We start from the raw sequence: 14,369 nt of genomic DNA, 5'->3' as shown, positions 1-14,369 counted from the left end.
AAAGGGGACATATGTGATACTTTCAACAATCAAGATTTATTTTTAAAAATAAAGTAGGCCTTATTTATAAATGAGCAGTTTATAAGGGGAAATCCTTTAAAAATCAAATTTCAAAAAAAATTTTTGTAATAAAAGTAAGACCTTTACTAGAATAAGCAAGTCTGTAGAGATGGAAAGCAGATTAGTGGTTGCCTAGGGCTGAAGAAGTAAGAAGTAGCTGCTACATGGTTTGTTTTTAGGGTGATGAAAATGATCTAAGTTTAATTGTGGTGATAGTTACAAAACTCTGAATACGCTGTAACCATTGAATTATACTCTTTAAAGTTATTAAGAAAAAAGTACATTTAGTAAATTTGGAAAATACTGGAAGGTACAAGAAAATAGAGACCATTCACAGCCCCACTATTGGAGAGAACCTACTGTTGACGTTTGTTTTTAGGGTGATGAAAATGATCTAAGTTTAATTGTGGTGATAGTTACAAAACTCTGAATACGCTGTAACCATTGAATTATACTCTTTAAAGTTATTAAGAAAAAAGTACATTTAGTAAATTTGGAAAATACTGGAAGGTACAAGAAAATAGAGACCATTCACAACCCCACTATTGAAGAGAACCTACTGTTGACAATTTTAATATTAAAAGGCCACATTCTGCACAATTTCTTTAACATATTAATGAAATATCCTCGATTTAACAGCTTTTCAGAAAAGAAAGGCTACCGCATCCTACTTCAGAAATATTAAATATGTTTTTAAAATGCATCTCCCCCAACTCACAAGTTATTTACTTTGATCATTTTAATGTGCTAACCCGTTTTCACTTTTTACTACCTGTCATATCATAAGACATAACAGTAACATTCAAATTCATATCATGATACCTGAAATCTGAGACCTACCAATGTGAGTATCCATGGGTAAGAGAGTCACTGAAAAGGTGCCGCTGGGCTTGTGTCTCCCCTAGAATTTACCAAAGATTTCGGATAGGAATAAAAATTCTAAAAACTCCAATCTTGTTCTAGTGTGGAGCCTGTTTGCCATTTGACAGAAAAAGGAAGACCTCTTCCACCCTACACTTTATAGAGCCTGAAATTAAAAATCGGAGTCAAAGCAGAAATACCCTCAAAAGGAATTGTGCAGAATGTGGCCTTTTAATATTAAAATTGTCAAGTTTCATATATTTACTATATATATATATACTTTTTTTCTTTTCTTTTTTCTTTTTTAAAGGCTGAGGAACCTGTTCTTTTTTTAACAAAAATATATTTTATTGATTTTTTACAGAGAGGAAGGGAGAGGGATAGAGAGTCAGAAACATCGATGAGAGAGAAACATTGACCAGCTGCCTCCTGCACACCCCCTACCGGGGATGTGCCCACAACCAAGGTACATGCCCTTGACTGGAATCGAACCCGGGACCCTTGAGTCCGCAGGCTGACGCTCTATCCACTGAGCAAAACCGGCCAGGGCTATTTTTTCTTTTTCTAATCAATGAAATGTTAGAGCAGGTAGTACTATACTTACAAGAAATAAGGGTATGCTTATATTGGTTTTCTTTCTTACCATGCCTAAGGAACACTAAATCAGAGATGGTTGCCCTGGCAGGTTTCGCTCAGTGATTAGAGTTGGCCCCCAGACTGAAAGGTTGCGGGTTTGATTCCAAGTCAAGGGCACATACTTCGGTTGCAGATTTGATCCTGGGCCTCGGTTAGGGTGTGAGAGGGAATTTCTTTAACATATTAATGAAATATCCTCGATTTAACAGCTTTTCAGAAAAGAAAGGCTACCGCATCCTACTTCAGAAATATTAAATATGTTTTTAAAATGCATCTCCCCCAACTCACAAGTTATTTACTTTGATCATTTTAATGTGCTAACCCGTTTTCACTTTTTACTACCTGTCATATCATAAGACATAACAGTAACATTCAAATTCATATCATGATACCTGAAATCTGAGACCTACCACTCTCTCTCTCTCTCCCTCCCTTCCACTCGCTCTAAAGATCAATAAAAAAATATCCTCAGGTGAGGATAAATTTGTTGAGTCTATTGTTTTACAGCTGAAGAAATACGACATGTTGACAAATGATTTGTAATAGTTACGGCCACCTACATCATGATTATATTTAGCATATTACCTTTTTAAGACAACTACCCACTATTTTAAAGAAAAATATGCCCTCACTATAACAAGAGTTGAATCAATCAGAGACTAGCCATTCACAAAAACACTAGCCATTTTAACAATATTATCCCAATGGTCTGTTAACCAACACTATCCAAGATAGACATATACACTTGGAAGGTCAGTCAAAGGAAGTCCCACACCAAGCTATTCATCAACAAATCCTGCTGTTCTGTGGAGGGCTTTCTTTTAGGAGAAGTAGAAGTAAACTGCTCAACTAAACAGCAACAAAGATGCAATTTCACTCTAAAGATAATTATTTTTCCACGTCAATGAAGAAAACCATCGAAAGAAAAGAAAGACCCAGGCCAGCGCCTGCGGCTCCTGCGCACCTAACGGGAAGAAGCGAGGTGTGCCCGCATACATTTTGCCAAGGAGGACAATCTTCAGACTCAGGGCGTGCATTCGATCGGAAGAGCTCAGTGCCACACTTTCATTCAGTTCTGAAAGACAGAGACATGTCCTTAGAAACCCAGATGACTTCTAATGTGAAGTGTTCAAACTGGCTATTTCATTGTTTCAAGGAATAAAAACCCCCAGAACTGACATTCACGTAATATAATGAGCAGATCCTGTATTCTGTCAGTTTCTGATATACTCTCGTCTTCCCAGGGCAGTGGCGAGGAGATTCTGAGAGAAGTGTCCCAGTCTCACTTACTAAGCAGCACAAACCTGAAATGACACTCTCTGAGAGTCCTCCCCAATGTTTACTGGGATCATTCTCTAGAGCAGCGGTTCTCAACCTGTGGGTCGCGACCCCTTTGGGGGTCGAACGACCCTTTCACAGGGGTCGCCTAAGACCATCGGAAAAACACATATATAATTACATATTGTTTTTGTGATTAATCACTATGCTTTAATTATGTTCAATTTGTAACAATGAAATTGGGGGTCACCACAACATGAGGAACTGTATTAAAGGGTCGCGGCATTAGGAAGGTTGAGAACCACTGCTCTAGAGGACCACCCTCCCCCATGTCCAGGTTCCCTCCATGCTCGCTCTGTTTAGCACATACAAGCTGCCTGAGCCCTGCCCACCTGAGCCACTAGCAGCCTGTGTCTCTCTACCAAGTCACTAAGTAATGTATGCTACATGCACCTATAAGTGCACACTTACCTTTCTCTATGATATCTTGCCAAAGTGTCTGCACCAATATAGGGTCTGAATAACCGGCACAATGAATTATTGCAAGTTTACACTCTGCAAGTTTAAACGGGTCAGCAAATTCCCCATAAAGCTGTAGGAGAAAATGTCAACGTTATACATCCAATCAGAGGTCAGGGTCCAGAAATTAATAGTGAAAAACTACTTGAAAGTTCAAAACAACGAAAGATTTTATCTGAAGTTCCTAAAATATGAAATAAAAATATGATGATGTATAGCTGGTCATAGCTATGGGTTAAAAGTGATGAATGAATGGCAAGTAAATCCAAATAGATTCAGCACGTGTGCATTTTTTTCTTGGCTGGAAGAGGTCATAATGACTTTTTAAAATTAATATATTTCTTTTTTTTAATGTATTTTATTGATTTTATGCCCCCTACTGGGGATCAAGCCCACAACCCGGGCATGTGTCATTGGCCGGAATCGAACCCGGAACCCTTCAGTCCACAGGCCGACGCTCTATCCACTGAGCCAAACCGGCCAGGGCAACTTTTCTTTTAGAATTAGTGTTGTCTAAAACAAGGTTTGCAGAAACACTGGCAAATCTCAGGGTGCTTAAGCCAAGTCCAAGAGTAAATGAGGAAAGAACCGCTAGAAGACACAGAGAGGCTTGGGGAGATAAACAAAGATGCTTCTTGTTCAAGACAAGAAGCGAGGCAATAACAGACCAGGCTCGAGTTTTACCCAAGCCCCTCGACGCTGACAGATTATTTACAGTTACTGGCCTGGGAAAGGAACTCGGCTCTTTCTCCAAGTCAAACACCACAGCAGTGATCTGCCCAGGGACATGCTGCCGAGGAGGGCTTATCTTACTCTGTGGAGGTAGGTTCCCCTTCCCCATGGGACAAAAGATACAACGCAGAAGAAACAAGGAAGGTGTAGGTGTTAGGTGACTGCTGCTTGACTGCTACAGGAATTTCGCTGGCTTGTTCATTACCTTAGTTATGTCCATTAACTCAGAATCCAGCTGAGAAATTGCATCCTGTACAGAAGAATGATGGGAGTACTGCCTTTGTAGCGTGTCTTGTATCTGGAGTTGGATCCTAGCAACCTAGTTCGGTTCGAAAAAAGGAAGTATTGATTTCATTATGAAAAATCAACAGGAACTCAAAGAAATGACTCCTAGTATCTGACTTCATTAACGTGATAACGTTAATGTATTAATGAAGACTTCTACCATAACAGACTAGCAGCTCTACTAAAATCTTCAACATGAAAGATTTCACAGTCTTTACTGCCCACCCACACTGCTCTCCCAGAACTGTAGCCAGACCTCCCAGCCTCCTTGCAGGGAGGTCTGAACATGAGCCTCAGTTCCCTGCAAAGGACGCCAGTGAAAGTGAAGCATGTCATGTCAGAGCCGAGGTTTTTAAGAGAGTGAATGTGCTTCTTGCATGCTTTCTTCCTTTCCTCCCTCTGACTGAAGAAAAGGTAAAGCCGCAGGTAATAGTAGAGAATAGAACTTGGATCCCAAAATCAACCAGGAAGAAAGCCACCTACCTGTCAACCAGAAAAACCCACTCTGGATTTTTGTGACTGAGAAATAAGCGTTTGTATTGGGACCATGATACACTTGGGGTCTCTTAGTTAAGGCCGTTTAGCCTACTCTACTCCATGTACCTACTTTTTAGCTTCCAGAATAAATGGCGAATGTGATATAATCTGCTTCATGTTGGAATCATTGGGAAAAAAACCTTTAGAAGTGCCACAGAGAAAAGTTTTAAACTATAGCAATATCCTATGACCCAAATGCTGTGTCATTAAAATCTTTTACAACACCTTGGTATGAAAATAAATGAAAAATAAAGGCAGAAGAAACTACAATTAATAATACTGACTGCTACAGACCTATCGCCAGCTAGGGGAAGAAGGAGTGAGTAACATGTGACTATGCTGTTCAGTGTGGACAAAGCTGAAGCGTCTTCCTCACTTGCCTCCATTTTTTCTTCCATTTCATGAAGGAACTCCCCATCCGCAGCTGTGGAGGAGATGGCAGTGGAGCTTTTGGCACTAAGAATGGCTCGGGCAATGTACTCTAGTCGCTGCTGGAATGAAATTTCTGTGCTGGGGGAAAAACACTGATATTTACTTATGTGAATTCTTAAGGTCTCAAAATACAAACACATTAGTCTGATGTACTATTTTAGACCACATGGACATAAAACGCAATCTGAAACTTGAAAAAAATTATTAGAGGATTTCTAATAAGAGAGCTCTACAACTGAAGGCAACAAATAAATATTTATGCTTGTATCTGAAGAAGTAACTTCCTATTTTAAAACTTCAGGATAGTAAAACCTGAATTCTTCTAGAATTAAATTAAGAATATCCCTTATGCCCTGGCCAGGTGGGTAAGGTGGTTGGAGCATCGTCCTATACACCAAAAGGTGGCGGGTTCAATTCCCAGTCGGGGCCATACCCAGGCTGCAGGCTGGATCCCAGGTTGGGGCACGTACAGGAGGGAACCAATCACTGTTTCTCTCTAAAATCAATAAACATATCCTGGGGTGAGGATTAAAAAAATAAATATATATATATATATATCTCCTTTTTTGCTCCTCATAGTCTTCACTTCTTTGCCTTAACAGGGCCAAGACTACATTTAATCTTCTATAGAGCTAGAGTGACCACTTAAAAACAAAGAACAGACGTCACGTGCTTTTTTAAACCCTCCAAAAGCCTTCTCTGACTCTTCCAACCTCATCTCCTTCCACTTGCTCCCTTGTCTTTTCTATATCCCCTCCTTGAATTTTAATATTTTCCCTGTTAAAACAGTGATTAATTTTTTGTTACAAAATATTCAGAAATTCTCTAATTATACATTTACTTCACACACATACACACAATTTTATTACATTGTCTTTTGATATAATAATTTAATTAGAAACCCCAATGCTTTCTTAATAGGATTTTAAATATATGTATTTTTATTGATTTTAGCGAATAACAGGGAGAGGGAGAGAAACACCAATGATGAGAGAGAATCACTGATTGGCATCGACTGCCTCCTGCCTGCCCCCTGCTCAGGACTGAGCCAGTAACCCAGGCCTGTGCCCTGACCAGGAACAGAATCATGACCTCCTGGTTCATGGATCGACGCTCAACCACACAGCCGGGCAACAGTATCCCAAGCCCTTTTCAGTAACTTAACTCAATGTCAGAGTACAGAAAATTAGTCTGGAAGTGGTAAAACATTTAACCACTTTAAGAAGTAGTTTTTGTCCTTTTAATTAAGAATAATAATAATTAACTCATTGGTAGGAAGAATCCAAAGACATACTTTAGAGAATTTAGAAGACAGTTCAACAGAAAAGGTCTTAGGTAAAGAGAAAACTTTAGATAAATTCAAATAAAGCATACAAATTCTATAGATGTATAACCTGAATGAAGTTTTCTTTAAACTGTGAAATCTAAATGTAACTAGACAGAGCTGGGTTACAACCATGCTTCACAGTGAGGCTACTGCCATACCTGTGCATGTCAGCCAGCTTGGACAGGACACGCGCAGCATTGCTGAAACTCCTGTTCTTCTCGTAGTACCTCCAGAGCAAATCCATGTAACGGACTTTGTTTTGATCAACTTTGGCCATCCGGGAGAGATGTGGCTCCAGAAATGGGGACGTGAACTGGAAATTGTACAGTAACCCAGAGACATTTTCTCATCACCCACTTGCTCTTTACGTAGTAAATATAACATTTAAAGATAACGACAGGTGTTCCTTATTTTATGAATACATAAGCAAAATTATAATCCAACAACAGATAAAAGAGAGGGTGAATTTTTCGCATTATACATGATTTTTGTTTTATCACAGTTCATGAAAGAGTTGTTATGATAGTTACTTAGGCTGATAAAAAGAATTTACTATAATCCAATTATAAATCTTTTTTAAAATATATTTTTATTGATTTCAGAGAGGGAGAGGGAGAGAGAGATAGAAACATCAATGATGAGAGAGAATCATTGATCGGCTGCCTCCTGTACGCCCCCTATTGGGGATGGAGCCGCAACCAGGCATGTGCCCTTGACCAGAATCGAACCCGGGACCCTTCAGTCCGCAGATCAGTGCTCTATCCACTGAGCCAAACCAGCAGTGGCCAATTATAAGTCCCCTAATAATCCCTGAGAACACAGCTACTGAGTTCAGATTCTGAGCTAAAAGGCATCCTTGAAATGATCAAATGCCACGTGTTCATTTTACAGAATGAGAAGCACAGACTTAGGGTGTGATGTCATAGCGACTTAACGGTAGAGCTAAAAGAAAGGTTATGTCTCCTAATTCCCAATCCAGTGATTTCCATCCCACAAGAAAATCGGAGCTATGGTCTACTTTACCCACTGGGAAATTAATAATATTGGAATAAAAAACCATTTTTTACCTGTAGCAGCTTATCTGTAAGGTCAGCTTGGATTAGCCAATTATAAAGGGCAATACTAAAGAGCTCATCTTTGGATCGTTGACACAATTTAAGCATTTGTTCAAACTAAAAGAAAGAAAGAAAAAATTAGCACGATCAAGGCTCTGGACACCATGAACCCTGAGCTTAACCCCTGGTAAGAAATCAAGAATCCTTCCATGTTCTAAGAGTTACTACCTTTCCCAAGATGGTTAGGCTAGTATTACCACACAGGAGTGCTAAACACACGTGTTTTTAGAATGAAAATGTGCTGTGTCCCTTACGTGGTGTCCAGCTTCTTCGTTGCTCAGCATATTGGGGTCAGAGGACAGCACCGGCGGCCCGGGCTTTTTGGGCACGCTGGGAGACTGGGGAGCAGCCTTGCTCTGATTCACCAGCTCCTGCAGGGTATCGGTAATGCACTTGTAGCTGTTTAATCTGAAAAAGGAGCAATTCCATTAATTACACAGTAACTGATTTGTCTTCTTTAATTTTAAGTACACACAAGGATTGAAAGACTATTTTGGAGAATAAATATATGTATTTATTTGAAATTAAAATTAATAGAAATCATATACTTTTTCTTTTTTCTTTTTTTAAACATATTTTTATTCATTACAGAGAGGGAAGGAGAGGCAGAGAGAGACAGAAACATCAATGATGACAGAGAATCACTGATTGGCTGCCTCCTGCATGCTCCCCACTGGGCCCACAACCTGGGCATGTGCCCTTGACCAGAATCAAACCCAGGATCCTTCAGTCCACAGGCCGATGCTCTATCCACTGAGCCAAACCGGCTAGGGCTCATATACTTTTTCAATAGGTTTGAGAAGCACTTGGTTAAACATAAAAGGGTAAAATCATAAAAATGAATGTATTAACAAAAACCATTTTCTTAGACAGAATATGTATTTCCTTTATGGACATACACATTTTTCTTTTAACAGTCTCTACTAATTTGTGAGCATTTAAAAATCATCTTTTACAAAATCAAATACTTCACTCAGAATCAGAAATGGGGTTGGGGAAGAAGCCAGTTTTGTTCCCAAGCAAGTTATCTCATTTAAAATGGACATTAATAGAGTCTCAGAAAAACCACAGAATAAAACATTTATAAATTCCTAGGAATTTTTACTGGACTAAAATTTTATCCCTAGACAAGGAATTATACTCCTGATTCAGACCTCTGATAAAAGAAGTTATTTTAAAGTGAAAGCATAATACACAAATAAATAAATGAGTGAATAAAGTGAAGTATAGTTGAGTTTTATAAGGGTTGCAGTTGGAATACTGTTTCCCCAATACTATCAGGTGCTAAGACGCACCTTTCTTGGAAAGCCTGGAGCCCCAGGAGGTCCTCCTCTGGCTCTCCGTGCTTGTAGAAGTGCAGCCCGAGGCCCTGCGGGTCCTTCTTCTCGGCGGCAGTGAGAGAGAGCTCCACCACACCCTCATAGAAGCGCACTGACGGGAGAAACGGACAAGACGGGGCACGTTAGGCTGGACACGCTTTGTTCTCAGCTCCCTTATAAAAATACTGACCAAGATCATTTTGTTTCTATTATACATTAGTCACCCTCGTGACAATATCACATAAAATATTTCTGAAGAGTCTGTCAAAGAATAAGGCTGTAGCATTCCTAAAAGGCAGCTATAAGTATATTTTCTTCACTGGAAAAAAATCTTTGTATTTAAAAGATCCAACCAGAGAGTTTCAGTTTCTTGTTGAAAAAAATCCTGGGATTCAAAACAATACCCCTGGCTAAGAGTTACTACTTTTATGTTAGACTTACTTTTTAAGTAAATTTTAAAGAGAGTAGGAAGGTAATATTTTAAGAATTAATCAAAACTTTTAAGCATCTTAAAATTAAACGTAACCCGGAAAGCAACCTTATACAGATAGTAGTGTAACTGGACAGGGACTGAAACACCGATGGTAAAAAGTTACATATCTGAAGATATAAAAGAAACTATAGCTTTTTCAGGGGCCAGTGCAGCCACCACAAACTGCGACACAAGGAACGAACTTCCTGCCATCCTTGGGCCTACGAGCTGAAGGAAGACATGACCTGTCCCCAGGTAAGGTGGGAAGAGCAGTGCGTTTCTCACCTTGTCTGTACTGAGCACAGACATTAGGAAGGTCCACTTGATTGCTGATTTTCTGATACTCCTTTAGTGATTCCCTTAACATTCTTTCCTTTTCAATCTTATTTTGAACTTGTCGGGAATGTTGGAGAAGCTCATTTGCCTGAAGGAGAAATGACAAGAACTTAAAAAGATATAACATCAAGCATATAGATGATGCTGTCAACATAAGTTTTAGTCTATGTCCAAATTTACATCTGGTTTATTATAATCAATAATAAAAACAACTCTATAAACTTACTTCTTCTTAATTTTAGGCAGAAAAGTTTTTGACCAAAAAAATCCTAGCTATTCTTAATTCCTCTGACAAATATGTTAAGCAAGATAGCTTTTTTTTCTGGTAAATCTCTTGTCTAGTCAATACATTATTTGGTCAGCAGGCAGTCCACACGGTACTGATTTTTTAAATTACTTCCACCTGTAGGAAAGGATCAATAAAAATTGCCCAATTAACTCTGATTCATTACAGACTAACTTTAGGTTTTAGAGAATTTCCTTAATTTCTAAGGAGGGGCATATGTAACCATCGTTTTTTAAAATATGGCCTAGAAATGCCATCAAAGATTCTTTATGAAAAACTTAAATATAATGGACTTTAAGAAACCAGGTATTCCAACCCCTTTCTTACACAGATGAGGATTCTGAGGCCAGGAGAGGTTCAGAAACCTATCAAAGGTATGAATTAGGCAAAAGAAGGTGGTTCCTGATTCCAATTCTAGCGTGCTGTTCATCACACCGGGGAGCCTCTTCTGTAGGAAGCACTGAAACAGGTACCCAGGCCTCCCACCTTAGAACAGACTGCGTCGTCGGTGCTGTACAGAAGGGGGCAGATGTCCTGCAGGTGTGAGCTGATGCCGTCCACGGCAGCGTTGTCTCTGATGTAGCAGTTGATCAGAGAAGCAATTAATGCCCCGGTCAGCTCTTTGTCCCGGATGACAAGATCTTTAAAGGTGGTGATTTTCAACTGCTCCTGAAATTCCTAGGGGCATAAAAAGAATCCTTTCTTCTATCCACTACACAGGAATATCATATTTCCTCACAGAATCAAATTTCTTTAATAATTTAACCAAAACATTAACAGACTTCATAATTCAAAAGAGACAATACACAAAAACTACACAAATGAACACATTTTTGAAATTATCATAGAACCATAGAGAATTGAGAAAGAGCCCACAGTCCGAAACGCTCACTTCACCAACGAGGAAAGTAAACCCGGCAGGGGCAGGGGCAGGGGCAGGGGCAGAGGCAGAGGCAGCGCCAGAGGCAGAGGCAGAGGCAGAGCCAGGTCTGCTGACTTCAGTCATGACCAGGAAAAATGGTCAATGAGCTACATCAAAAAACTTGGGCTTACGTCTTTTTCCTAAACAAGTTAGCATTCTATTATTCAAGGCTTTCTAGTGTTGGAGTTTAATCTCATTTTCTACAAATCTGCTTGTTAAAAATGAGTTCCAAATTGTTGAGGTAATTTTTACTACAATAAATTATTGTTTAGTGATTTGCCTCTCACACGTGCCGGACAGGAATTAAACCCCAAACCCCAGACCTTCGGGATGACACTCCAACCAGCAGAGCCACCTGGCCAGGGCTGATACTTCTTTTTACCTCCCAACAGAACTTATTCTACCTGGTATGGAAAAGTTTTCATAATTATCATAAGGGTGTTTTTTTTTTTAAAGTATGTATTTAAAAGAAATAAAAGCACCAAACAAAACAACACTTTGGACTTTATTGAAAAGAACTAGGGGAATGACTTTGAAGCATAAGAGAAAATTATTTTGATATAAAATATGTCAGATATTGCCTGGCTGGTGTGGCTCAGTGGTTGAGCATCAACCTATGAACCAGGAGGTCATGGTTCAATTCCTGGTCAGGGCACATGCCCGGTTGCGGGCTTGATCCCCAGGGTAGGGCTTGCAGGAGGCAGCCAATCAACGGTTGGTTCTCTCTCATCATTGATGCTTCCATCTCTCTCTCCCTCTCCCTTCTTCTCTGAAATAAAAAAAAATATAAAAACAAACAAAAAAACAGAGGTTCTGACAAAGTGAATCCCTCAATCTTTAGTGCAATCTTCCTATGACATACTAACTTCATCATAACCTAAATGCTTCTGACATGATCCCCACCAAACCCAAGTGTAAGATTAAAGCTCACTCCAAAGAAAAGAAACCGAGCAGAGGATTAACGGTATGGTCTTGCAGGAACAAAAACACCCTACCTTCTGCAGTTCACCTACAATGACCGTGAACTGATGTTCACAAAGAAGTTTCCACAAAGCCAGAGCTTGGTATGATTTTCGGACCAATTGCTGGATCGCCTGAAGTGAAATCTTTTCACTCACTTGAGCCTCTAATTACAAATACAATTAATAAAGTTTTTTCAAACGACATAGGTTGTTTTATTTCAAGTACAACAACACTTTACCTCAAATAGAAACAACTATTAAGGTGAAATCCTCATTGTTCTTCTCTCTCCCCCATCATAGGCAACCATGAGCACAAGTTGATTTCATGTTCTTATCCTCTATTATATACATGTGCATTTGTGTGTGTACACATAAACAATAACAGCATTGCTGTTTTTAAATAATTTATTTACACCATAGCTTTTTCCATCAGTTCTATTTTTGCAAGCTAGCCATAGCAATAAATATAAATATAAATCTAGCATGTTTATTTTAATTGCTGAGTGTTCTATCGTGTAAAGAGGCTACAATTAGGTCCATTGTTCACCTAACATATATTTGTATTTTTTCCAGTTTTCTTAGTAAAACTATAGCAATAAATACCCTTAGAAAAGGTCTCCGGGAAAGTGCAGTGAGGTTTTGGTAGGAATGAGTTTCTTAGACCTGGACTAGGAAGCATTGATGAGTCATAAAATCAATTCAGTTAGTCAATATAGGTTTTAATTTTTTCTTAAAGAGGAAATGTAATAAAAAGGGAAAAATTTAGAGTGTGAAACAGGTAGAGTTTTTTCCTAAAATTTGTTTCAGTTGCGTGTGTTTCCTTTTAACCACCTGGGTCATAATGTAAAATGTATTTTTTACTGTGAGAAAAAAGTCTGGTAGACTGTTCCAGGATGTACACCTAGAAGGCAAACGGCTGGCTGTGAGTGCATAGGCTTTCTCAGCTTTTACTAGGTATGACCAAATGCTCTACGAAGTGGTCATTTCCGTGATTATCACCAGCAATCTGAATGTTCCTGTTTGTGTAAATCCTTAGTAGAATGCGTGCACTGTCAGGCTGAAGGCCTTATTCAAGTACTGAAAAAAGAACTGACATGCCCTGACCGGTTTGGCTCAGTGGATGGAGCATCAGCCTGCGGACTCAAGGGTCCCAGGTTCGATTACAGTCAAGGGCATGTACCTTGGTTGCGGGCACATCCCCAGTGGGGAGTGTGCGGGAGGCAGCTGATCGATGTTTCTCTCTCATCGATGTTTCTAACTCTCTATCCCTCTCCCTTCCTCTCTGTGAAAAATCAATAAGAAATATATTTAAAAAAAAAAAGAACTGACAAAATAGTGAACAGAAAACAAGGGCCAGCACGAAGGAAAGAAAGTACCTCGGGGTGTAATGGCTAGGTCTTCAATGAGCAAATATAATAATTGGCTCAAAAAATAGAAGACAAGATAATAAAAAAATTAAATCTCAGGCAAAATTTAAGCAATAATTTATTATTTCTCCAATTCATATCTGGAATAATTGATGATAATGCAAACTTTTTAACTGCCTTACTCTTTCTTTAGTTATTACTATTAAAAAGATAAAAACACAACCAAAAACCTGATTCACTTTTTAAAAAAATCCTTACCCGAGGACATGCTTATTGATTTTAGAGAGAGGGGAGGGAGGAAGAGAGACAATGAGAAAGACATCAATGTGAAAACAGCTATAGGTTGCCTTCCCATACACAGCGACCGGGAATGAACCTGCAACCGAGGTATGTGCCCTGACCAGAAAAATCGGACCTGAAACCTTTCAGTGTAGGGACAACACTCCGACCAACAGAGTCACGGGGGCCAGGGCTTGATTCCCATTTTTAACTCTATAAAGAAGTGTCACTAATCAAATCAAACCACAGTGATACCAGTTCACACCCATAAGGATGGATATTATTTTAAAAACTGAAAAATAACTGGTGCAATGAAGAGAAACTGGAACCCTTGGTGCACTGCTGGTGGAAATGTAAAATGGTGCCATTGCTATAGAGAACAATCAATATGTCAGTGCCTCAGAAAAATAAACATAGAATTACCTTATCACCCAGCAATTCCACATCTGGGTATTTAACAAAAGAATTGAAAGCAGGGACTCGACCTTACGTTTGTATACCATGTTCACAGCAGGACTGTTCACAGTACTCAAAAGGTTAAACCAATCCTAGTATCCACCAGGATGGATGGATAAACAAAAGTGGTATATATACATTGGAATATTATTGTTTTAAATAAAAAAGGGAATTCTGACATGCGAAAC

The 14,369-nt window shown here is 39.1% G+C and overlaps 1 protein-coding gene across 3 annotated transcripts in view; it reads right to left on the bottom strand.

Moving 5' to 3' along the window:
- NUP155 (nucleoporin 155kDa) overlaps positions 1-14,369 on the bottom strand; it is a 46,899-nt gene that overhangs the window by 4,609 nt on the left and 27,921 nt on the right. For all 3 annotated transcript variants that reach the window (XM_005872580.2, XM_014544873.1, XM_014544872.1), the window contains exons 22-32: positions 12,113-12,243; positions 10,682-10,873; positions 9,859-9,997; positions 9,078-9,213; positions 8,037-8,190; positions 7,735-7,839; positions 6,826-6,980; positions 5,289-5,418; positions 4,292-4,405; positions 3,307-3,427; positions 2,522-2,632 (exon numbers count right to left, since the gene is read on the bottom strand). In XM_005872580.2, coding sequence (XP_005872642.1) covers positions 2,522-2,632; positions 3,307-3,427; positions 4,292-4,405; positions 5,289-5,418; positions 6,826-6,980; positions 7,735-7,839; positions 8,037-8,190; positions 9,078-9,213; positions 9,859-9,997; positions 10,682-10,873; positions 12,113-12,243 — 1,488 coding nt within the window. The remainder of the gene's footprint in view (positions 1-2,521; positions 2,633-3,306; positions 3,428-4,291; positions 4,406-5,288; positions 5,419-6,825; positions 6,981-7,734; positions 7,840-8,036; positions 8,191-9,077; positions 9,214-9,858; positions 9,998-10,681; positions 10,874-12,112; positions 12,244-14,369) is intronic.

The sequence above is a fragment of the Myotis brandtii genome, unplaced genomic scaffold, assembly GCF_000412655.1.
Source record: "Myotis brandtii unplaced genomic scaffold, ASM41265v1 scaffold384, whole genome shotgun sequence".
NCBI classification, from domain to species: Eukaryota; Metazoa; Chordata; class Mammalia; order Chiroptera; family Vespertilionidae; genus Myotis; species Myotis brandtii.
This window is presented reverse-complemented; position numbering and strand designations above follow the sequence as displayed.